This window comes from Schistocerca cancellata, chromosome 2 (genome assembly GCF_023864275.1).
Source record: "Schistocerca cancellata isolate TAMUIC-IGC-003103 chromosome 2, iqSchCanc2.1, whole genome shotgun sequence".
NCBI classification, from domain to species: Eukaryota; Metazoa; Arthropoda; class Insecta; order Orthoptera; family Acrididae; genus Schistocerca; species Schistocerca cancellata.
This window is the reverse complement of record NC_064627.1, coordinates 891,794,024-891,819,508: the sequence shown is the minus strand read 5'-3', so window position 1 is coordinate 891,819,508 and position 25,485 is coordinate 891,794,024. Positions and strand designations below refer to the sequence as shown.

The 25,485-nt window shown below is 44.1% G+C and overlaps 1 protein-coding gene across 1 annotated transcript in view; it reads right to left on the bottom strand.

Annotated features, from left to right (window-relative positions):
• The window catches only part of LOC126162835 (structural maintenance of chromosomes protein 4-like), a 320,394-nt gene extending 295,803 nt beyond the window's left edge, over positions 1 to 24,591 (bottom strand). The window contains exons 1-2 of the mRNA XM_049919596.1: positions 24,230 to 24,591; positions 23,842 to 24,033 (exon numbers count right to left, since the gene is read on the bottom strand). Coding sequence (XP_049775553.1) covers positions 23,842 to 24,033; positions 24,230 to 24,439 — 402 coding nt within the window. The 5' untranslated portion in view covers positions 24,440 to 24,591. The remainder of the gene's footprint in view (positions 1 to 23,841; positions 24,034 to 24,229) is intronic.
• Positions 24,592 to 25,485: the final 894 nt, after the last annotated feature.

Sequence of the window (25,485 nt, the reverse complement as noted above, 5' to 3'; positions counted from 1 at the left end):
GGTACGCCATAAATCACTTCTGTTTTACTCGATGACTTTCCATCAATTACAACGAACTGTGACTTCTCTGACAGGAAAACACAGATCCAGTCACATAACTGAGACGATATTCCATAAGCACGCAATTTCACTTCGAGCCGCTTGTGTGGTACAGTATCAAAAGCCTCCTGGTAATCCAGAAATACGGAATCGATCTGAAATCCCTTGTCAATAGCACTCAGCGCTTCATGTGAATAAAGAGCTAGTTATGTTTCACAGGAATGTTGTTTTCTAAACCCATGTTGACTGTGTGTCAATATACCATTTTCTTCGAGGTATTCATTATGTTCAAACACAATATATGTTCTAAAATCCTGCTGCATATCGACATTAAAGAGCTGTAATTTGGTGGATTACTCCTACTACCTTTCTTGAATACTGATGTGACCTGTGCAATTTCCCAGTCTTTGGGTACGGATCTTTCATCGAGCGAACAGTTGTATATGATTGTTAAGTATGGAGCTAATGCATCAGCATACTCCGAAAGGAACCTAATTGGTATACAGTCTGGACCAGAAGACTTGCTTTTATTAAGTGATTTAAGTTGCTTCACTACTCTGAGGATATTTACTTCTACGTTACTCATGTTGGCAGCTGTTCTCGATTCGAATTCTGGAATATTTACTTCGTCTTCTTTTGTGAAGGCATCTCGGAAGGCTGTGTTTAGTAACTCTGCTTTGGCAGCACTGTCTTCGATGGTATCTCCGTTGCTATCATGCAGAGAAGGCATTGATTGTTTCTTGTTGCTAACATACTTCACATACAACGAGAATCACTTGGGATTTTCCGCCAGTTTTCGAGACAAAGTTTCGTTGTGGAAACTGTTATAAGCATCTCGCATTGAAGTCCGCGCAAAATTTCAAACTTCTGTAAAATATCGCCAATCTTGGGGATTTTGTGTCTGTTTAAATTTGGCATGTTTGTTTCGTTGTTTCTGCAACAGTGTTCTAACCCGTTTTGTGTACCAAGGAGGATCAGCTCCGTCATTTGTTAATTTATTTGGTATAAATCTCTTAATAGCTGCCAATGCTATTTCTTTGAATTTAAGCCACATCTGGCCTACACTTATATTATTAATTTGGAATGAGTGGAGATTGTCTCTTAGGAAGGCATCAAGTGAATTTGTATCTGCTTTTTTGAATAGGTATATTTTTCGCTTATTTTTCGAGGATTTGGGGATTAACAATATTCAATCTTGCTACGACAGCCCTGTGTTCACTAATCCCTGAATCAGTTTTGATGCTCGTTATTAACTCAGGATTATTTGTTGATAAGAGGTCAAATGTGTAGCCTGCTTTGATCTTGGACTGCAGCACCTCTATCAAAGTGAGGAAAAAAGTGCGGGTGGGCACTAAGGAGGAATTTACGTTTTTCATTACACGATGGATGGCAATGACACTCTGATCAGAGAGGTAAGATTGGATTTTGGCCTCAGTGAGACCGTCAAGCAGCCTGGTGTAAATTACACCACGGGAAGAATTCAAAGTTCTATGGGCCTCAACAGGGTAGCCGTGGAGAAGCGAGGCAGCAAGCAATTTTGTGCTTGAGAATCAGAAGCAGTCTCTAAAAGTAAAGTGCCATATTTGTGTAAGTACATACGGAACATATAAGGCTGATAACAGATCATTATGGTACCTTCACGTTTTGTTATTGAAAGACACAAAGTACAAATAAACTGATGTGTTCTGAACTGATATTTCTGCATTATCTTACAGTATACAATAGCTTCCATGATGTAAAGATTAAGACCTGACAGACAGTCCAAGGTGTGCTCTGTAAGTACAGATACTCAATTATATGTGCAAGTTACAGTCCCTTAAGTATGTCTTTGATGATTCTATATATTTTTGTCTTCTTTGCTGTAAAGGACAACTGTAATACTAGTGAGTAATTGCATAATCTCTTGCACAGATGTGATTTATAGAACCTCCTAATGAAATGTTCATCCACAAGTGTAGAGGTGAATGACAAGGTTTCTGTGATGAAGGAAATACTTATGATAGGCATTTTGTATCATCCACCACATGTTCAGTCCATAACCACAATCTTCTGGGGGCAGCCAGGTTGCAGATTATACTAATAGCAGTCTTGTTTCTTGCCACTCTTGTTCCACCTGGTTACAAGCTTCATTTTAACTTTAGGGATGTGGTCACATGCATGAAAACATGCATAAGTAAGGACCTATTGCACACTGCATCCTTGGCAATAAGGCCGAGGCCACATAGTTATTTTTTTAACAAGTTAATGGAGTTAGCATTCAATGCATAAAATTTGTCCATGATAGTGGGTTAATAGATGATAGTGAAAACATATGCAGAATATGCTTTCCAAATTTGTGACAATTATGAAAAGTCTGAACTAAAAGTTAAAAGTCAAGAAATGAACATTTTGACACTAGGGAAATCAAACATAAGGAGGACATCTATGATGATCACCATTTAAGTTTCTAGAAAGAACCATTAGCTGGAGCTAGTGATGTATGACATTACTATTATTTTACAGCAAGGCATTTTTATTGGTAAAAAAATGGCAGCTCAAAAAAATTGGCTGATTAATTTCTTTACAGGCAGCATTTAAATATACAACTCTGTGAAAAAATGAAAATTTCATGGGAATATTTTTGTTGTGTGATTTTTCACAATTTTTGTAGTAAGAGCCGAAGTGTGTTGAATGGCTTTGAGCACCATTTGGGAATCAATGGCCTTCAAAATTACTGTTTATAACTGATTTGCAGTATTTCATTATAATTATGCTTTCATTACTGACGAATTTCAAGTAGGCCAAATAAATTCACTTGTTGATCCAAAAACATCAGTGCTGTGGGAATCATGAGTGGAGATGATTGGCACAATGCTAACTGTACAACAGAGACATTGTTAGGCACATCAAGGAGTGCAATACATTTTCATTTTGCATTAACATTTAACGGTAAAAAAGACCTGTTCCCAATAATTTCAAAAATTAGACCAATGCTCAAAAATAGGCTACCGGTATGTCAACTGAAGATTGGAAATGAGAAATATTGAAGATGGCACAATTGGATACTTTCAGTTTTTTCCCTGTAAACTGCTGAATGTGCCATGGCTAACTTGAGATGGGTTGGAAATAATACAGAAGCCTCCCTGTATGGTACTTAGAAATATTTCCAACAGATTTTGCAGTGTGCAAGTCCCTTTATCATGACACGAGAAACACTGAACGTGCCAAGTGCAGTCCCCAACAAAAAGTCTTTCCTTCTCATCCCGTCCGGTAAGTCTCCCCTGACCTGCGGTTCTGGGTGACTTTTTCAAAACCTAGCCCTTTTCCTAGACCACTCCAATCCTTTTCCTTCAACCCTTCTGCCGGAAAAATAAACAACTGGCTCCGAAAGCTTTCATAATAATAACCTTTTTTTATGTGCGTATTCTGCCGCCGTTTGTTGAGTAGATTTTTTTATCCACGCAATTACACTACAGTGTCAAAAATTGATTATTTTCATTGTTATAGTAGCCAACGTGGCCGTCATTTCTTCTTACATAACCCTCTTGTCGATCTTTGTTGTTTTCTGTCTTGTTCAAACTGTCATCCGTTTTCTAGCTTATGTGCTAGTCCATTCTTTTATTTATCTGTATAACCAAGTAATCAACACTTTGCCCCTACATATTTTCTAGTAACAATTTCCATGCACTTAGATGGGTCAATTATTATTCACAAATTTTCATATAACAATTCCATTGTTATTTACGAATTTGTCTATAACAATTTACGGATCACTGCAGTGCAGGGCCTTCTCCCGATCATCTTTCACCAATTTATTTGCAAATTAGACAGCTATTTTCTTTCCCACTCTCCATTTATCTTGTTTGTATGTAATTCTTTCATGTTTTTGTGCGTATGTTTTTTCTTCAAATTGTTCTGATCGACTTTTACTGCTATCTCCTACAGTACTTTATTTGCCAAGCAAAATTGTTTCCATTTTCTCCTATGAACTTCTCTTTCTGTTTACCCAGTTTTTTAAATTTTGCTTCTTATCACAACTTTCCCTGCTTTTTTTTCTTTTCCAATTTTTTTTTTTTGGTATCATACAGACTCCCACCATTTCTAACACTCCAAACTGTCCCCTCTTGTCATGATGAATCACATCACATATTACATCCATTCTTTTCGAAAACGTGCTTTTGCACTATTGAAACTAAGGTCCTGCATTCTGTTTCTTGAAACCTGCTTGTCCCTTGGAGTTACTTAACACCCAAGATTGAAAGTCCTTATTTCTGTATGTATCTTCCCCTACACCACATTCTTTTACAGTTTCAAATACATCAATCTGATCCGCCAATTTCCACTCCACCAGACTTCTCTCCCACCACAAAATCCTAGTTATCTGCTCCTCATGTTTCCTTGGACGGTATCATCTAACAAGCTAAGTTCAAACTACAAAACATGCCACACTTCACCTCAAAACACTATTGCACCTTCTCCTAAACAACTTCAACAGTGGTGTTTCCCTTCCTGTTCCTCTGCAGCTTCCTAAATAGCCACGCCATCAATCACCACTCCTCTCCTACAAACTGAGTTTGGCCAGCCCCTTAACATCCCACAACCTTCACACTGCCTCCCAGACCAACAACTCAATCACAAGAACCAGTTACAACAGTACAGTGTTCTCACAACCTCTCTTCTACAGTTCTCTCCCCTCCTGAACTATTCATATTATCCAAGGGTCTCACTTCAGCCCTAAACCTGCATTTGATCATGCTGCTTTGGTGGAGGACCTACTTTCCTTCACATGTAAAGTTAACTGGAAATATCACTTAATAACCCAAACCCAAAACCTTTGCAACAGCAAACATGACACTGAACCCTGCTTTGAACAGTTCTGACCATGATCATAACTTGATCCACCACCACTAGCTCAAAATCATCTCTTACAAGACTTAACAAGAATTCCTCACATCCAGCATTGCTTCACAACTCTTCCTCAGGTCCTTTGCCTACAACATGACCCCAACTTGTCCCCTACAGAACTCCAGGTTCTCCATTATCTAAAAGCTGATGACTCCATCATTATTGTCCCAGCAGACGAAGAACCTACAACTGTGGTACTTGACTGAAAGAAATATGTTAGTGAAAGTCTACATAAGCTGTTGGAGACCTCTGTGTAGAACCTGCCAATAAGATCCCATCCCTGTGACTCTACTGATCTACAGTCCCTTCTTAAAACCTCAGGCCCCTCACAAGGACCAACATCTCAATCCAAAGAACTTCTTACCCCACCCAAACCACGCACCTCCACCTTTTACCTTCTTCCTATGATCCACAAACCCAGTCATCTTGGCCATCCTACAGTTGCTCATTTACTGGCTTCAAAGCACCCACTGAAAATATATCTGCCTTAGCTGATCAGCACCTGCAACACATAGTAATAAGACTTCCCTCCTATAACACAGACACCAACCATTTTCTAGGGCTGAAATCCATGCCCGTCCCACTCCCGCTACACACCTTGCTTGTCATCAATGATGCCATCTCCCTCTACACCAACATCCCCCATGTATACGATCTATTTACTGCTGAACATTTCTTCAGTCAGCACCCACCTGATCCCAAATCTATGACATCCTTCCTGCTCACCTTAATCAGCTTTATACTTTCAAACAAATACTTCACCTTTACGAAGAGGACATACAAACATGTAAGGGTACGGCCATGAGAACCAGGATTGCCAACCTTTTCATGGATTGCTTGGAGGGATCCATAAGACTTCAGTGCCTGGTTTGGTTTACATATACTGACGAAGTCTTTGCCATATGAACTCTCTGTGAGGCTGACCTGTTAAAATTCCTGGAATCTCTGAATATCTTCTCCCAGATAAATTTCACATGGTCCTATTCCAACTGCCGCACCACATTCCTTAATGTTGATCTCATCTTCACAGAAGGCCAGCAACACACTTTTGTCCACATTAACCTACCAACAAACAACAGTACTTACATTCTGACAGTTGCCATCTTTTCCATGTCAAACATTCCCTCTCATACAGACTTGGCGTTCGAGGCAAACGTATTCGAATGCAGACCCTTTACAGCAGTACACCACCACTCTCACCTCGGCCTTCCCTGGACATAATTATCCCACCAACCTAGTTCAAAAGCAGATTTCCCAAGCCTTCACACCCAATCCTGGTACTGCTGATCCTTCCGAAACACAGTTTTGGAACACATCAGTTTTCACTCAGTATAATCCTGGTCTGGAATGTACTAATCAGCTACTATGACAAGGCCATGACTTTCTAAAATCATGCCCTGAAATGAGATCCATTTTGTCTAAGATTTTACCCACAACACCTAGAATAGCTTTTCGTCATCCAATCAATGCCCACAATACCCTATGCTCCTGCACCAATCTCCCTACCTATGGCTCCCACCCCCGTGACTGTCCCCACTGCAAGACTTGCCCTACGCACCCCCCTATCACCACCCATACCAGCCCTGTAACCGGCAATACTATCAAAGTAAGAGCCACTTGTGAAACGACACATCATATACCACGTGTTACGTAAACACTGCTCAGCCTTTTACATTGGCATGAATACCACCGAATTATCAGTTAGGATGAATGGGCATAGGCAGAGGGTATATAAGGGCAATACACAATATCCTGTTGCAGAGCATGCTCTACAACATGACATTCATGACCTCGGCACCTGTTTCACCACACGCACCATCAGGATTCTTCCCCCAGACACCAGTTTCTCAGAACTCCGCAGGTGGGAACTAGTGCTACAACATGTCCTCAGTTCTCGACACCCAACTGGCCTTAATTTCTTCCACCTTGGCATTTCTTCACAGCAACTACTCCTTTCTTCACTCTGTTTTAGTTTTCAGTGTATTTCATTTTCTTACCTGTCTGTTTTTCACCATCCCATCCCACCTCTGTTACCTACAAAGTACTTAGCTTTTCACTCTTATTAACTCATGCACAATGTTTTAGCAGTAATCTGTTTTGCATATTACGATGTCTTCCACCTTTAAGCTCTCTGATTTTCAAATCTCATCTGGTGTAGTCCCCAACAATCAGTCTTTCTTCCCATCCCATCCAGTAAATCTCCCCTGACCCACGGTTCTGAGTGACTTTTCCAAAATCTACCACTTTTCCTAGACCACATCAGTCCTTTTCCTTAACCTCTCCTCCTCCCCCTTCAACCCTTCTGCCAGAAAAAAGAGCCACTGTTTCCGAAAGCTTGCATAATTATAACCTTTTTTTATGTACTTGTTTTGCCGCTGCTTGCTGAGTAGATTTTTTTATTTATCCAATTACATTATATTGTCAAAAATTAATGCCTTTTGATGTTACAAATAAATGATATGAATATAATAGAGGGAAACATTCCACGTGGGAAAAATATATCTAAAAACAAAGATGCTGTAACTTAGCAAATGAAAGCATTGGTATGTTGATAGAGACAATAAAAAACACACAAACACACACACAAATTTCAAGCTTTTGCAACCCAAGGTTGCTTCATCAAGAAAGAGGGAAGGAGAGGGGAACACGAAAGAATGTGGATTTTAAGGGAGAGGGTAAGGGGTCGTTCCAATCCCGGGAGTGTAAAGACTTACCTTAGGGGAGAAAAAAGGATAGGTATACACACACACACACACACACACACACACACACACACACACACACATATCCATCCGCACATATACAGACACAGGCAGACATGTGTAAATGCAAAGAGGTTGGGCAGAGGTGTCAGTCGAGGCGGAAGTACAGAGGCAAAGATGTTGTTGAATGACAGGTGAGGTACGAGCGGCAGCAACTTGCAATTAGCGGAGGTTGAGGCCTGTTGGGTAACGGGAAGAGAGAATATATTGAAGAGCAAGTTCCCATCTCCGGAGTTCTGATAGGTTGGTGTCAGTGGGAAGTATCCAGATAACCCGGACGGTGTAACACTGTGCCAAGATGTGCTGGCCGTGCACCAAGGCATGTTTGGCCACAGGGTGATCCTCATTACCAACAAACACGGTCTGCCTGTGTCCGTTCATGCGAATGGACAGTTTGTTGCTGGTCATTCCCACATAGAAGGCTTCACAATGTAGGCACCGTCCGGGTTATCTGGATACTTCCCACTGACACCAACCTATCAGAACTCCGGAGATGGGAACTTACCTTTCAATATATTCTCTCTTCCCATTACCCACCAGGCCTCAACCTCCGCTAATCTCAAGTTGCCGCCGCTCGTACCTCACCTGTCATTCAACGCTTTCATTTGGTAAGTTACAGCATCTTTGATGTTACAAATAGTTTGAAAGGGACCGACTGCTATTCAGCACATAAGACATAAGGGAGGTGTTGAGTGGCAGACACACATTGAAAAATAGACTGTTAGATATTGTTTTGCTATTGTACTATGTCATTTGTCATACACAGACAAAACCATATGAACAACCCCCCCCCCCCCACACACACACACACACACACAGCCACTGTTGTCTCTGGGCATTAAGGCCTGACAGCAGCTGCATCTGATGTGAACAGCAATCGTTGCTGGTGTAGCTAGTTGGGGTACAAAAGAGGTGTGATGTGAGGAGGGGACAGGATAGCATGGTAGGGGTTGGGGAAGATGCTAGTGCTGCATTTGTAAAAGGGTGTATGGACATGACTGGCACAATGGTGGACTGCTAAGTCAGCATTGGGGAGGAGAGTTTTTTTTTTTTTTTTTAGGGCGCAAAACTTCTATGGTCATTAGCGCCCCCTTGACTTAAGACAGTAAAAAACCGAAATTGAAAACCAGCAGCAATGGGAACAAACTCATAAAATTGGAGAAACTAAAAGTAGAAAGAATGCTTAAAAATCCACTACAGACAGGGGGTGATTGTCCCCAAAAAAAAACTTCAAATGACTGACGTCATTTCACTGTCACTAATAAACTGCAGAACGCGGTCGGCTGAGCGCGTGTCATCTGCTAAAATCGACGATAGATCAGGCGATAGCTGTAGACGGGAGCGTAACGGATTAAAATAGGGGCATTCAATTAAAAGGTGTCTGACCGTCCACGGCTGAGAGCAGTGGGGACAGAGTGGAGGAGGATCACCGCTTAAAAGATGTCTATGGCTAAAAAGACAGTGCCCTATCCGGAGTCTAGCTAAAATTACCTCCTCCCGACGACGCGTTCGGGAGGAAGAGGTCCAAGCGCAAGGAAGGGCTTTCACTTCCCGCAATTTATTACGGGGAAGTGTTGACCAATGCGCATGCCATAAATGAGCAACTTGGCGACATAAACCGCTCCGTAGATCGGTGAAGGGAAGCGACTGAATAGCTGGCCGAGGAAGAGAGACTGCAGCCTTGGCCGCCATATCGGCCGCCTCATTCCCACAGATACCAGTGTGTCCCGGGAGCCAGAGGAACGCCACCGAGACGCCCCCCAGGTGGAGCAAGCGCAGACAGTCCTGAATCTGGTGGACCAGAGGGTGCACAGGGTAAAGAGCTTGGAGACTGAGGAGAGAGCTGAGAGAATCTGAGCAGATAACGTACTGTATCCGCTGATGGCGGCGGATGTAGTGGACAGCCTGGAGAACAGCGTAAAGCTCCGCAGTATAAACCGAACACTGGTCGGGAAGTCGAAAGCGATTTGGGGTGTCGCCAACAATATAGGCACTCCCTACACCTAAGGATGTTTTCGAGCCGTCGGTGTAAATAAATGTGGCGTCCGTCATTTGTGCACATAGAGCAGCAAATGCCCGACGATAAACAAGTGTAGGGGTACCATCCTTGGGAAATTGACAAAGGTCACGGAGCAGGCAGATCCGGGGACGGAGCCAAGGCGGTGCTGTACCCCAAGTTGTCAAGAAGGTTTTCGGAAAGCGGCAGGAAAGAGAATCGAGCAATTGACGGAAGCGGACTCCCGGGGGTAGTAGGGAGGAGGAGCGGCCTGCATACCCTACATCAAAGGAGGCGTCGAAAAAAAGGTCATGGGCTGGATTAGCAGGCATGGAAGACAGATGGCTAGCATAACGACTCAGGAGGACTGCTCGCCGATTGGACAGCGGAGGTTCAGCAGTCTCAGCATAAAGGCTTTCCACAGGGCTAGTGTAAAAAGCTCCAGACACTAAACGTAATCCACGGTGGTGAATAGAGTCGAGACGCCGAAGAATAGACGGCCGAGCAGAGGAGTAGACTATGCTTCCGTAATCCAATTTTGAGCGCACTAAGGCGCGATAGAGGCGGAGAAGGACCACTCGGTCCGCTCCCCAGGAGGTACCATTCAGGACACGGAGGGTGTTAAGCGATCGCAGACAGCGAGCCGAAAGATAGGAAACGTGGGAGGACCAGCACAGTTTTCTGTCAAACATAAGACCCAAGAATTTAGCGACGTCTGAAAACGGAAGGTTGACAGGACCTAGATGTAAGGAGGGCGGAAGAAACTCCTTCCGTCGCCAAAAATTGACACAAACGGTCTTACTGGGTGAGAAACGGAAGCCGGTTTCGATGCTCCACGAGTGGAGGCGATCGAGACATCCTTGAAGACGTCGTTCAAGAAGGCTGGTCCGTTGAGAGCTGTAGTAGATCGCAAAATCGTCCACAAAGAGGGAGCCCGAGACATCAGGAAGGAGACAATCCATAATTGGATTTATGGCGATGGCAAACAGTACAACACTCAGCACGGATCCCTGGGGTACCCCGTTTTCTTGGGAGAAAGTACGGGAGAGAGTAGTGTTCACCCGCACCCTAAAAGTGCGCTCTGCCATAAATTCGCGAAGAAAAAGGGGCAGCCGGCCTCGAAAGCCCCAAGAGAACAGTGTGCGGAGGATGCCTGTCCTCCAACAGGTATCGTATGCTCTCTCCAGATCAAAAAATATTGCTACCGTTTGGCGTTTCCGGAGAAAATTGTTCATGATATAAGTGGAGAGAGCAACAAGATGGTCAACTGCAGAACGATGCTTCCGAAATCCGCATTGGGCTGGTGTTAAAAGACTGCGGGATTCCAGCCACCAAGCTAAACGGTAATTCACCATACGCTCCAAAACCTTACAGACACTACTCGTGAGAGAAATGGGGCGATAGCTAGAGGGGAGATGTTTGTCCTTTCCAGGTTTCGGAACGGGAACGACAATAGCTTCCCGCCACCGTTTAGGAAAGGTACTGTCGGTCCAAATTCGATTATAAAGGCGAAGGAGGTAACGCAGACTAGGGGTTGGTAAATGCAGCAACATTTGGACATGGATACCATCCGGTCCTGGGGCGGAGGAGCGAGAAGATGAGAGGGCATGTTGGAGTTCCCGCATGGAGAAAACAGTATTGTAGCTTTCGTGATTTTGGGAGGAGAAAGCAAGAGGTCGCACTTCCGCTGCACGTTTCTTCGGGAGAAACGCTGGCGGGTAATTTGAAGAGCTCGAAATCTCAGCAAAGTGCTGACCCAACGAGTTAGAAATTGCGACGGGGTCCACTAAGGTATCATGCGCGACAATGAGCCCAGAAACCGGGGAGAAACTAGGCGCGCCTGAGAACCGTCGAAGCCGACTCCAAACTTCCGAGGAGGGAGTGAAGGTGTTAAATAAGCTAATAAAGAATTTCCAGCTTGCCTTCTTGCTATCGCGGATGACGCGACGGCATCGCGCACGGAGCTGCTTATAGCGGATACAGTTGGCCAAAGTAGGATGGTGACGGAAAATGCGAAGAGCACGTCGCCGCTCACGTATTGCGTCACGGCATGCCTCGTTCCACCAAGGAACTGGGGGGCGCCGGGGCAATTCGGAGGTGCGTGGTATTGAACGTTCCGCAGCTGTAAGGATAACGTCGGTAATGTGTGTGACCTCATCGTCGACGCTGGGAAAGCGACGGTCATCGAATGTCGCGAGTGACGAAAAATGTGTCCAATCGGCTTGGGCAAACTTCCAGCGTCGCGGGCGCATATATGGCAGTTGAGGCTGCAGTCTGAGGACACATGGAAAGTGGTCACTCGAGTGTGTTTCATCAAGGGCGAACCATTCGAAGCGCCGAGCGAGCGGAACAGTACCGACCACGAGGTCCAAATGAGATAAGGTTGTCGTGGAGGCAGACAAAAATGTGGAGACCCCAGTGTTAAGGCAAACTAGATCCGCTTGGTGGAAGACGTCTAGCAATACGGAGCCACGTGGACAAGGGTGTGGAGATCCCCAAAGCGGGTGGTGGGCATTGAAGTCCCCAACCAGCAAATAGGGGGGTGGAAGCTGACCAAGAAGATGAAGGAGATCAGCTCGTGCCATTGGTGTGGACGATGGAATGTATACAGTACAAAGAGAGAACGTGTATCCGGAAAGTGAAAGACGGACGGCGACAGCTTGGAAGGAAGTGTTTAAGGGGATTGGGTGATAATGGAGAGTATCATGGAGAAGAATCATGAGTCCTCCATGGGCTGGAGAGCCTTCAACAGAGGGGAGATCATATCGGACAGACTGAAAATGAGGGAGAACAAAGCGGTCATGGGGACGCAGCTTTGTTTCCTGAAGACAGAAGATGACCGGCGAGTAGGAGCGTAAGAGGACCGACAATTCATCCCGATTGGCTCGAATGCCGCGGATATTCCAGTGGATAATGGACATGGGGTGAAAAGAAAATGGAGGAATGTGACCAAAGTTGCTGTCAACTCAAAGACTGCTCGGAGCTAGCAACCGACAGCATGGAATGGCATTCAGCCGAAGGCAGAAGATCCTGATCCATAGGTTGGGCAGGAGCAGTCCCTGCCACCAGCGATCGGCCGGTTGACCGGCCACCAGCAGTGCGCCTCGGCGACACAGAAGATGGCCGAGGGCGATTTCCGCCAGGTGGTGCTGTAGAGGGGGCACGCCTTGGCGGAGAAGGAGAGGAACTGGGTTTCTTTGTAGCCTTCTTGGAAGAATGTTGTTTAGATGAAGGAGGAACCGATGGTTGTGAAGTTGCGGTACGTAAAAACTCTTCACGAGTATGCTCTTTTTTCGAAGACTTGGCGTCCGACTTTTGGGCTCGAGATGTAGCAGAACCCGACGAAGGGTGAGCCATAGAGTGGGCAGGCGAAAGTGGTGAGGTTGAACGAGCGATCTTTGCGCTGGCCGATCTGACGACCGTGGTACTAAAGGTGAGGTCGCAAGTCTGCGTGGCCGCCTCCTTTGTTGGCCGAGGAGAAGCAAGGACAGTGCTGTATTTTCCTGTCTGAGGCACGGTGGGCTTGCGACTGGCGAATAATTTTCGAGCAGCAAAGGTCGACACCTTTTCCTTCACCCTTATTTCCTGGATGAGCTTCTCGTCCTTAAAAACGGGGCAATCTCGAGAGGAAGCAGCGTGGTCACCCATACAGTTGATGCAGCGAGGGGATGGAGGTGGACAAGCACCCTCATGGGCATCCTTGCCACACGTAACACATTTGGCTGGATTGGAACAGGACTGGCTGGTGTGATTGAACCGCTGACATCGATAGCAACGCGTAGGGTTTGGGACGTAAGGGCGAACGGAAATTATCTCATAGCCTGCTTTGATTTTCGATGGGAGTTGAACTGTGTCAAATGTCAAGAAGACAGTGCGGGTTGGAATGATGTTCGTGTCAACCCGTTTCATTACTCTATGAACTGCCGTTACGCCCTGGTCAGACAGATAGTGCTGAATTTCTTCGTCAGACAATCCATCGAGGGAGCGTGTATAAACGACTCCACGCGAGGAATTCAAGGTACGGTGCGGTTCCACCCGGACAGGGAAGGTGTGGAGCAGAGAAGTACGCAGCAATTTTTGTGCCTGGAGGGCACTGTGTGTTTCTAACAACAGGGTGCCATTCCGTAATCTGGAACAAGACTTTACAGGACCTGCTATTGCGTCGACACCTTTCTGAATAATGAAAGGGTTGACCGTGGAGAAGTCGTGACCTTCATCAGACCGAGAAACAACAAGGAACTGTGGCAACGATGGAAGAATCGTCTGTGGCTGAGACTCAGTATACTTACGTTTGTGAGCAGACTTAGTGGAAGGTGAGGAAACCATTGCGGAAGAATCCCCCATGATTACCGGCGTCTCCGATGGCGCGCTCCTCCCTTGTGGGGGCCCTCTCTGAGGGCACTCCCGCCTTAGGTGATTGTTCACACCTCAGGTCACACCTCCCGACAAACGGACGGAGGGACCAATCGGCATTTTCGGAAGGTATCAGCTCGGGTAATCACCCCTCCCTGGGTCTGGCCGTTACCAGGGGGTACGTACGTGTCCTACCTGTCTACCCGGGGCGGGGAATTACGCGTTACCCCGTCACCGGCTACGCACGAAGGGCGTGGGTCGGCCTTCAGACACGCACAGGGAGGAAGAAAGAGAAAGGGAAAGGAAGGAAGAGAGGTCTCAAACGCCGCAGCGGAGAAAAGGGAAAGAGAAGAGGTAAGGAAAAGAGAAGGACAAAGGAAGGAAGAAGACAGAAGGACAAAGGAAGGAAGAAGACATAAAAGCAAGGAAGGCAAAGAATGCAGTACATTTACGAGCGTCCGTCTCCGGACGTAGGCACAAACCATACTCCCAGATGGGGAGAAAGGGAAGAAAAGAGCCAGAGGTGAGGGGAGGATGGGCGAAGATAGGGATGGGGAAGGATGCGGAATGGGAAGGTATGCAGCCCGGAAATGAAGGAAGGCCACATTAGCTCGGGGTCCCGTGCTCGCTACGCACGTATCCACAAAAGAGTTGTGGACCCCCGGGAGGGGGGGGGGGGGGGGGGGGGGAGGAGAGTGGAGGGGATGTTGGTTGGGTGGTTTGGGGGAGGGGACCAAACAGAGATGTCATCAGGACCATCAGATTAGGGAAGGGTGGGAAAGGATGTCGGCTGTACGCTTTCGTTGGAACCATGCCAGCATTTGCCTGAAGCGATTTAGGGAAATCACAGAAAACCTAAATCAGGATGGCTGGATGCAGGTTTGAACCTTCGTCCTCCCAAAAGTGAGTCTAGTGTGCTAACCATTGCACCGCCTTGCTCGGTGGGATGGGAGAGGGGGGGGGGGGGGGGGCAGAGGAGGCCAAAGGGCAAAGGGAAGAGAGAGGAGATTTGTCGCAAACAGGAAAGGACTATGTAGATGGGCTAGTGGGACAGAAGGTGTGTGTAGGGCTGCAGTGGGAGTAGGGTAGGGAATAGACAGATGGGGGACGGACTAGTCAGTGGAGGACAGGATGGCTATGGGAATATGTTGCAGGGAGAGTTTCCACATGCACAGTTCACAAAAGTTGGTGTTGGTGGGAAGAATCCAGATGGCATAGGCTGTGAAACCCCTTTGTGTTGGGTGGCATGATCAGCAACTGGGTGACCAGGCTCTCTCTCGGCCACAGGTAGGGAGTGACCATTCTTGCAAACAGGCAGCTTATTAGTTGTTACGCTCACATAGAATGTGACACAGTGATGGCAGCTAAAGTGGTATATTATGTGGCTGCTTTTACAGGTGGTCCCACCTTTAAAAGGGTGGGAAATGCCTCTAAAAGGACTGGAGTAGGTAATAGTAGCAGAATGTGTGGGTCAGGTCTTGCATCTACATCTTTTCCAGGGGTATGAACCTTGAGGCTAGAGGCTGGGAGACAGAATGGAATAGGCACTCACATGGACATTACATAGGTTGGGTGGGCAGCGGAGTAGCACCATGGGAAGGATGTGGCGGTCACTGGAGAAAATATTTATCATTTCACAATGTGTGAATAAGTCAGCGAAACCCTGGCAGAGCATAAGATTCAGCTGCTTTAGCCCTTGGTGGTACTGAGTCAAGAGAGGGATGCTCCAAGGCAGCCAGATAGTGGGTATGTGGAGGATGGTAGGTGACTGCAAAGACAAGACGTGAGACATCTGTTTCTGGACAAGATGAGAAGGGTAATTTCACTCTGAGAAGGCATCATCGATACCTTTTGCATGTTTGGAAAGGGAATGCCCATCACTACAGATATGACAGGCATGGGTGGCTAGTCTGCATGGCTGGGACTTCTTTGACTGGAATAGGTGGCAGCTGTCAGAGTGGAGGTATTATTGGTGGTTGGTATATTTTATGTGTACAGAAGTACTGATGTGACCATACTTTTAGAGGGCAACATCGAGGGAGGTAACTTATTGGACTGAGAAGGACCAGTGAGGTGAAAGAGGGAGAAGGTGTTGACATTTTGGAGGAATGTGAACAAGGCATTTTCAACCTCAGTAAAGATCCCAAAGATGTCGTCAATGAATCTGCACTAGATGAGGGGTTTGGGATTCTGACTGTTTAACCTACCCTCCTACAAAAGACGCCCATCATTCTCTCTTCCAACTCTCCACAGTATCTGTTCCTTTACCACCCGGCACCCTGTTCATCATTATAGATGGCACTTCCTTTCACACTAACATCCCCAATGCCCACAACCTTGCTGCTACTGAAGACTATATTTCCCGATCGACACCGAATCTACAACCTCCTTCCTGGTCACCATGACCAACTATATTCTCACTGTTACTACTACTTCTTTGAACGCATCACCTACAAACAAATTCATGGTTTAGCAATGGCCATACATTTGGCACCATCCTATGCCAATCTATTCATGGGTCATCTAGAAGACATGTTCCTAATCACACATAATTCCAAACCCCTCAGCTGGTTGATATTCATTGATAACATCTTCAGGCCTATTCATATCCCACCTGAACATTCACTTGGTCCTTCTGAGCCCAACAAACCACCTCCCTCGATGTCAACCTCTACCTCAAAAATGGCTACTTCAGTATCTCTGTCCACATCAAACCTACCAACCACCAACAATACCTCCACTTTGACAACTGCTATCCATTCCACACCAAAAAGTCCTTATCATAACAGCCTAGGGACCAATGCTCGTCACATCTGTAGTGATGAGCAGTTCCTCTCCAAATATGCCAAGGATTTCACTGAGGCCTTCCCAAACCAAAATTAACCTCCACGCCTTGTCCAGAAATAGACCTCCCATGCGTTTCCCTCTCAAGTCATCGATCATCCTGCACAGGCCCACTGTCTGGCTACAAAGGAGCCCCCACTTGTGACTCAGCACCACTCAGGACTGGAGCAATTGGTTCATATTGTCCATCACAGTTTCGACTATCTCTCATCTTGCTCTGAAATTAGAAATATCATCCACATTCCTCCTGCACTGATTAATGTCACGCATTCAACCTACAGAATATCCTTGTACATCCCTATTACATCCCTGTTCCCTGTCCCCTGACCCATTTCTCTGCAATAGACCTAGATGCAAGACATGATCCATATATGCTCCCACTACAACCTACTCCAGTCCTGTCACTGGCATCTCTTATCCCATCAAAGGCAGGGCCACTTATGAAATCAGAAACATTCTTTGCCACAGCAGTCACTGAGTCACATTCTATATGGATATGAAAACTGTCCACACTATGAGATGTTCCAACATTACCCACAACTTGTCTATGTCCATCAAATTCAGATTAAATGTTGTCAATTCATTCTTTAAGCAGTTTGCGAACAACTGCTTCTCTCCTCTGCCAAAACTGAAACTCCTAGTCTTCTTAATGGATTTATCGACTGTAGTAACTGCTGTCAAGAATAATAGACAGCACAATAGAAAAGAAAATTGAGGATCTGTAAGACAACAACCACTTCGGCTTTTGGAAACATAAGTACACCAGAGAGGCAGTTCTGTTGTTGCAACTGATAATGGAAACAAGACTTAAGTAAAGTCAATACAGTGTCATAGGATTTGTTGACCTGGAAAAAGTGTAAATGTAGACTGGTATAAAATGTTTGAAATTCTGAGAAACGTAGGAGTCAGCTATCGGGAAAGATGGACAATATACAATATGTGCAAGAACCATGAGAGAACAATAAGACTGGAAGACCAAGAATGAAGAGCTCAGGTTCCAAAGGGTTCAGTCTGTACATCGAAGAAGCAAAGACAGAAATAAAAGAAAGATTCACGAGTGGAATTAAAATTCAGGATGAAAGGATCGATATCCTCAGTGTAATTAAAAAAGTATTATAGAACCTGCTGAACGATATAGGGATTGAGAGCAAATCTAAGGAAGATGAAAGTACTGAGGAATAGCAAAAGTGAGATTAATGATAAACTTAACATCAAAATTTGGGGCTACAAAGTAGATGAAGTTAATAAATGTTGCAAAGTAACACATGATGGGCAAAGCAAAAATAAAGAAACAAAAAGCTTATAAGCACAGGCAAAATAGGGCATTCCTGGCCACGAAAAGTAGACCAGTAGCAAACATCAGTCTTAAACTGAGGAAGAAATTTCTGAGAATGTGCAATTGGAGCACAGCATTGTACGATGAATTGTGGAGAGTGGGTTAAAAAAAGCTTTTGAGATATGGTACTACAGAAGAATGTTGGAAAGTAGGAGGACTGATAAGATAAAGAATGAGGAAGTCCTCTGCAGAATGAACGAGGGAAGGAGCAAATGGAAAACTGTGACAAGAAGAGACAAAGACATTAGAACTTGTGTTAACCCTTCACTGCACTGTTTTGCAGATGTACAAATCGAAGTGTCAACTACCTTTTCATCATTTTCCTTGAAAGTTAACACTGAAAGCTGCTTTGCAGATGGGCAGTGTTGCTTTATGGAGGTAACTGAATAGAATCTGCCATTAGAATGCGCTACTGAGTGCATGATGCGACAATGTGTGCTGTGCCATGTAGCACTGTCAGTCTGGCACGCATTGCTCTGTTTTGATGGTGGTTGTTGGTAGTTGCAAGCAAGAACAAGTGAACATTAAAAAATGTACAGTGCTTCTGTAACCTTTGGATAGGATACTGTCACATTCACATTGTATTTCTGCTAATTAAAACATAAGCACTACATGAATCAATTTGTTTGGATATGTGCAACAGAGCATAGTAATGCTGCTATCCGCACTCAAACAACAAGAAATTAGTGTTTCCTTCATTCTGCTTTCTTTTACTTTCTTGTGCTAGTTCGAGTGTTGTAATGGAATTCCTCCCTTATTAAGAAAACAAATGATGTAAAGTGGTTACTTGTGAAGGATTCATGCCTTTAGAATGTCCATCTGACAGTGAAAATAGCTTAGATTTTGATGTGATGGAAGATCCTACTAAAACTGTAAACAATCTGGAATCTGCAGATAGTGACAGCACGCCTGGGACTATTAGAGGGCCTATCCACAATTCAAATAATTTTTTGGAGGATGATGATAATGAACTTGTTGCTGATATACTGGTACTATAAGCTTTTGAAAAACACATTGTTCTGTATCTTTACACAGAAAATGAACCATTTGAAAAAAAAATAAAATGTTCACTTCATAATGAACCAGATATTGGAACAGGTTTTAATTCCCCTTGTAATAGAAACATGATCAGAACTATATGACCTATTTTGACAGATATTATACCTCCACGGATTTAGTTGGATATCTATTCTGTTTGCGACTCACATATGGGAAATGCAGATTTATTTGATAGCAACAATGGCAGATGATAAAGATTGGACCCACACAATACATTTATTTTTGCATCTGACGATATAATTGTAATAAATTTGTGGATTCTCTTAAGACAGGTACTCCCTGAAAAAAGGGCAGCAGACGTGCCAATGAGCAGGTGGTAGTTTACAATTGAAGTGGCTCAAACTCTTTGCTAGATTGGTCTTAGGGCCGACACTGGCAAGCAAAAGAGACAAGCTAGTACAGAGCCAACAGGCTTAAATATAAGGGATCATCACTACCTCCAAAGAATATAAGGGTAGAACCCCTTAATCACTTGCCAATATTATATGAGAAGAGAATAGCATGCAAATGCCCTAACTTCAAAGGTTAAACTTCTGTCATATGTGACAGGTGCAAAGTAAACTACTGTTTAAATAAAGGCAAAAGCTGCTTTCTTGCAGTCCACAGTATCTAAACAAAGTTGTATCCATCCATTTTTGATAGTATCTTTAACTGTGTCATAGCTGTTGTTCATTTGGTATTTAAAACTATGTTTTTATACCTAATGTATGTTTATTACTGTTGTAAATTTCAAATGGTTTTGCAAAAGTTTAAAGTCTCACTTGTGAGTGACTGGTAAGTTTCAAACAATTTTGTATAAACGCAAAGTGTAAAAATATATTCTTTCCAGATCTAGGAATGTATTATTTTTTCAGCATTTTTACTGACATCCTTGGACTGGCGTTCTAAAAAAAAGTGCAGAATGAAGGCTTGAGGAATCAGGCAACCGTTTCCATGGTACCAAAGGGTAAAAACTGTAGGGGAAGACAGATCTGCATACATAAAAACAACTGAGAGCATAGGGTTCAACCGTTACTCTGAGATGAAAAAGTTGCTGCAAGACAGGAATTTGTGGCAGCCTTGATCAAACCAGTCAGAAACTGAGGACACTATTCCCTGCCTGTTTAATGACACTATCAATAGGATAAAGAATGTTTGTAGCCACAAGGTCTACAATATTTCTATTGTACGTGGGCTATCAATGTCGTTAATGAGGACTGTTTTCAGAGAAAGCAATCAAAATGACTTTTCAGGACGGCCTGTCCAGCTAAGTAGTAGTGAACACACACCAGCAGATACCTCCTTTTACACTATTCAGTCTAATTAATGTGATCACCTGTCAAAAGCCACAGCTTTCACGGCATGAGACACATAGGAAGAGAGTCAATGAGGTTCTGGAAGGTACAAAAAGGGACATGGAGCCATGGTGATTCCAGTGTTGTGACCAGCTGGTTATATTTCTCAGTTGAGGGTTCTTGGTGCAAACAGCCCGATCAAGGTGGTCCCACATACTCTCGACTGGGTTTAAATCTGGGGAGCTTGATAGCCAGGGGAGTATGGTAACCTCATTCTGGTGCAATTTGAACCACACACACACACACACACACACACACACACACACACACACACACTCACACACTGCAAGCTGTGCGACATATTGCATTGTTCTGCTGGTAGATGCCACTACGACGAGAAACAACAAACTGCATATAGCAGGGATATGTTGTCCAAGGCTACATGCACTCTTCTGTTGATTCATTGTGTCTTCCAGAATCACAAGATCACCCAGAGAATGTCCCTGACCATAACCCTCCCTCCTGGTGGCAGGTTGTTTTCTTTCAGATGTTGCACCATGCAGACCAATGGTCACCTGTCTGATGGAGCATAAAACATGATTCATCTGAAAAGGCTACCTGTTGCCACTCAGTGGAAATTTAGTGGCAGTATTGGTGTCCAAATTCCACCCTTTGTCACCAACAACCTGAAGTCAGAGGCCCCTAAGCAGCAACATTCACTGAACTGTTGTATTACCGCAAAATATAAGAGAGAGTGTCACAGAAATAATTCAGGATTTGGGATGGACATCAGTGAAAGAAGGTGTTTTTCATTGCGACGGAATCTTCTCACGAAATTCCAATCACCAACTTTCTCCTCAGAATGCGAAAATATTTTGTTGACACCAACTTACATAGGGAGGAATGATCACAAAGATAAAATAAGGAAAATCAGAGCTCATACGGAAAGATATGGGAGTTCATTCTTTCTGCGTGCTATACGAGATCGGAATAATAGAGAATTGTGAAGGTGGTTCAATGAAATAAGATTTGCAGAGTATCCATGTAGATGTAGATGAGACGCAGCTTGTAGCTCCCCGGTTCACATTGGCAGTCAGTTGCTCAACAGTTGCACTTCTACTGGCGCATACACATCTCCACAGCTGTCGCTCGCCCTTGTCATTTATGGCCCATGGCGTACCACAGTTTCCTCAGTGCTGGTTTTTGATAGCACCATTTCTCCTCTTCAGGTTCACTGAGGATAGTGATGTCATCAGTGAATCTTATCATTGATATCCTTTGTCAGTTTTAATCCCACTCTTGAATCTTTCTTTTATCTTTGTCTTCAATCCTTTGATGTATTGGCTGAACCCTTTTTAATCTGACCTTTTTAAGACTTGTTTCCATTATCAGTTGCAACATCAGAACTGCCTCTCTGGTGTCTTCTTCCTATATTTTAGCCACAGTGTCACAAGGACAGTTTACAAACTTAGCCATTTCGGTAACGTTTCCACCCTTGGCACCAAAGCCCTTTTGGAAGTCAGATAAACTGCTCCATTTCTACACTACGACAACGACTGCCCTGTTTTCTGGGTACCCCCCAACACACTTTATATATCCTCTATTGCTAGTGCTACCACCTGAATGGTTACGGCACATTGACATAAAATGTAGGCTGTGGTGCCATTCAAGTGAATGGACAATAAATAACTGATAGGCTATAGACTCCTGCATAATTACAATGCATTGAATTCTTACATTAGTGAGAGCTCTCTGCAAAGTAGCTCATTTCCTCTGATATCTGTACTGTTAGTTTTCCTGCAATCTCGATCAAAGTGTTGTTTTAGCAACTGATTCCTGCACATTACGTAATTCGGGTAGATGTTACATTAATCACTATGAGCATTGCCTCAACAAAGGAGGTAGGTTACAGTACACTTGTTTGCCCACTGCTTGAATACTGATCAGCAGTGTGGGATCCGTACCAGATAGGGTTGATAGAAGAGATAGAGAAGATCCAACGGAGAGCAGCGCACTTCGTTACAGGATCATTTAGTAATCGCGAAAGCGTTACAGAGATGATAGATAAACTCCAGTGGAAGACTCTGCAGGAGAGACGCTCAGTAGCTCGGTACGGGCTTTTGTTAAAGTTTCAAGAACATACCTTCACCGAAGAGTCAAGTGGTATATTGCTCCCTCCTACGTATATCTCGCGAAGAGACCATGTGGATAAAATCACAGAGATTAGAGGCCACACAGAAGCATACCGACAATCGTTCTTTCCACGAACAATACGAGACTGGAATAGAAGGGAGAACCGATAGAGGTACTCAGGGTACCCTCCGCCACACACCATCAGGTGGCTTGCGGAGTATGGATGTAGATAGGTTACACAAGAAATTCTGCACAGAATACCTATGTTTACAATAATGAAATGTGCATGATTTTGTTTAAAAATAGCCATTTGTCACCACTTAAATAATATTCAACACCAGTACTTACATGGTTAGTAACATTTTATTCCGTTTAACCTGCCCCATCGTGTATGCCTGTCTCTGCCCTGGTAACTTACACATTATGTCTTGTAAAGATATCCAAGTAGAAATATATACATTACACTAGAAAAATAGATGTTTGCTATTCACTTCAACTTTAGGATCAGAAGCTACTTTTTTTAAATCTAAAGACGTATCTTCTTCTTTCTTGGTCATTAAATGTGATAAACATCTTAAACAAAGACATTCAGTTTAATTATTCTAACCAATTTTCAAAAAGTGTAACTTCACTTAAGATAATTAAATTTGTAATTGCACATCTTTGTACAAATTCCTTTCTTTCAAGGTGGCATACATTTAGTTACTTTCATTAGGAAGCAAATTCACAGTGATACGTGATGTGGTAACAACAATGGAATACATGAACAAATTAACAAGAGCTTCGCTGACATTTGCTCGAAGGCCAGAGCACAACATTTTGCTCTGCAAAGCATTTTAGGCATGCTAGCACAAGACTTAACTCTTATTACTAACGGGATTTCCTAACTAATGGGTGGTATCTTAGTATTTAGAATCCACAAGAAGAGTCTTGATGGCGGTTCAACTGAACCTACCGATTCCAGATGTCGGCTTCGTCCAGTGCTGTAATGATATGGCATCTCATAAAACCGGAAAAAAAGCCCGAGGTCTTGGTTAGGTTTAAAGGTGGTAGTTTGAGTTGGCGCAGCGGTATCGCTCTCTCTCTCTCTCTCTCAATACAGAAGAAAAATTTACTACTGGCAAAAACAATCTTGATTACGTGATTCGGATATTTACGTACCTGTTCAATAATTTGTCTGAAATGGAGCTCCACTGTACAACTGTCCAGGTTGGGGAATTTTTCCGAACAGTGGATTACAGATGCCGCATTCTTCGCACGAAGCTTATAGCCTTTCAGTCCGAATACAAACAGAATTGCGTCGATAACATTACTTTTTCCGCTTCCATTGGGCCCCACTACAGCATTAACTTTCTGCGACAAAATATGAACGATTTTACAAACTGAAGCGAGGCACGGCCATAAGGCACTATAAAGTAAACTTCAGCTTATACTTTAAAAAACTTTCAAACATAATATGATGACAGTTTACAATATTCAGGACGGTACTATATCTCTACTTGTTCATACTGTATAGTTCAGTATAGCTCTTAAAAGCAAAAGAAAATACCTCATGAAACGGCCCCAGTGTGCGCGTCCCAGCGAAGCTTTTAAAGTTTGTTATCACTATGTACCAAATAATGAGTCTCCCTCTGTCTTGTGCAGTTGAGAAGGCGGCAAGGTCTCCAACGCAGTTGACGCCGGCTAAATCTAACTCACAATCACTCTCATCTTCAGATGGCAATAATTCGTCATCGCCATTCACCAGAGGAATTTCCATGCTGGCAATGGCAGTACCGCAGTTCGCGCTGAACTTGAGTCTCACGCATCGTTTCTTTCACAAACAGACAAGGTGACGCCTCCTCGTCGCACAAGCGTCCACAGATCCAAAATCCCTCCCACTCGACATTTGTTTTCAAACCGGTAGTTCCAAAGAACATCAAAAGCAGACTGAAGATGAAATACATATAAACCTTCGACCATAGATACTATCTGTGGTCGAAGATATAAACCGTTTCCAAGGTATCGACTTTCTTTGACAACGGCATAGGTATCGATCACATAGCACTAGTGGCTACATCGACCTTAGGTCACTGGGAAAGTTATCGATCTGAAGATGCTACAGCACCCATCAATTTCAATATACACCGAAATCTCTTAACCCGCAGTAGTTGCGCCGAGTTTCGTACCGTCAATAGTCACTACGGACTGTCCGCAAGGCGATAAATACAGATTTACAAGTAAAAATCAACAAAGTAATTGAGAGTACGCAATTAATTACGCGTAATTTTAAAGTGTTAAGTGTGTGATTATCACGGAAGAGTAGTTGAGAGACAATACACTTAATATTGAATACACATTTATTGGTCACTCGTACATATAAGAAAGAATGGCTGTTACACATCTGTGCGCCGAAAGTTCACTCAAGAGGTTCGTTTGAGCAGTTGCCTGCGGGCTCGTGCGCATGCGCAGAGCTGAACTCGCATACGAGCAGTGCCTTCTGCCGTTTCTGGCTACTTGAAGCGTGGCTGTTTGCCGTATGAGCAGTAGCAGCAAGTAGACAGATGCTACCCGGAAAAATTCTTCTGGCGCGCCCAAGCCGCCAGATTCGCGCATGCGCAGAGCAAGCTGAGTTGTAGTGGGGGGGGGGGGGGGGCGGAGAGTCATTCTCCACGTGACCCGTGTATATGTTTAATGATATCGCTGGCCTCTCTTGGTTCATAGCTCCCACGTCAAACGAAAACAAAACAGATTTCTGTGGCTGGGAGCCATCAAGTGAATTTAAATACATCCTCATAATCATGAAAGACTAAAATAAGTTAGTAT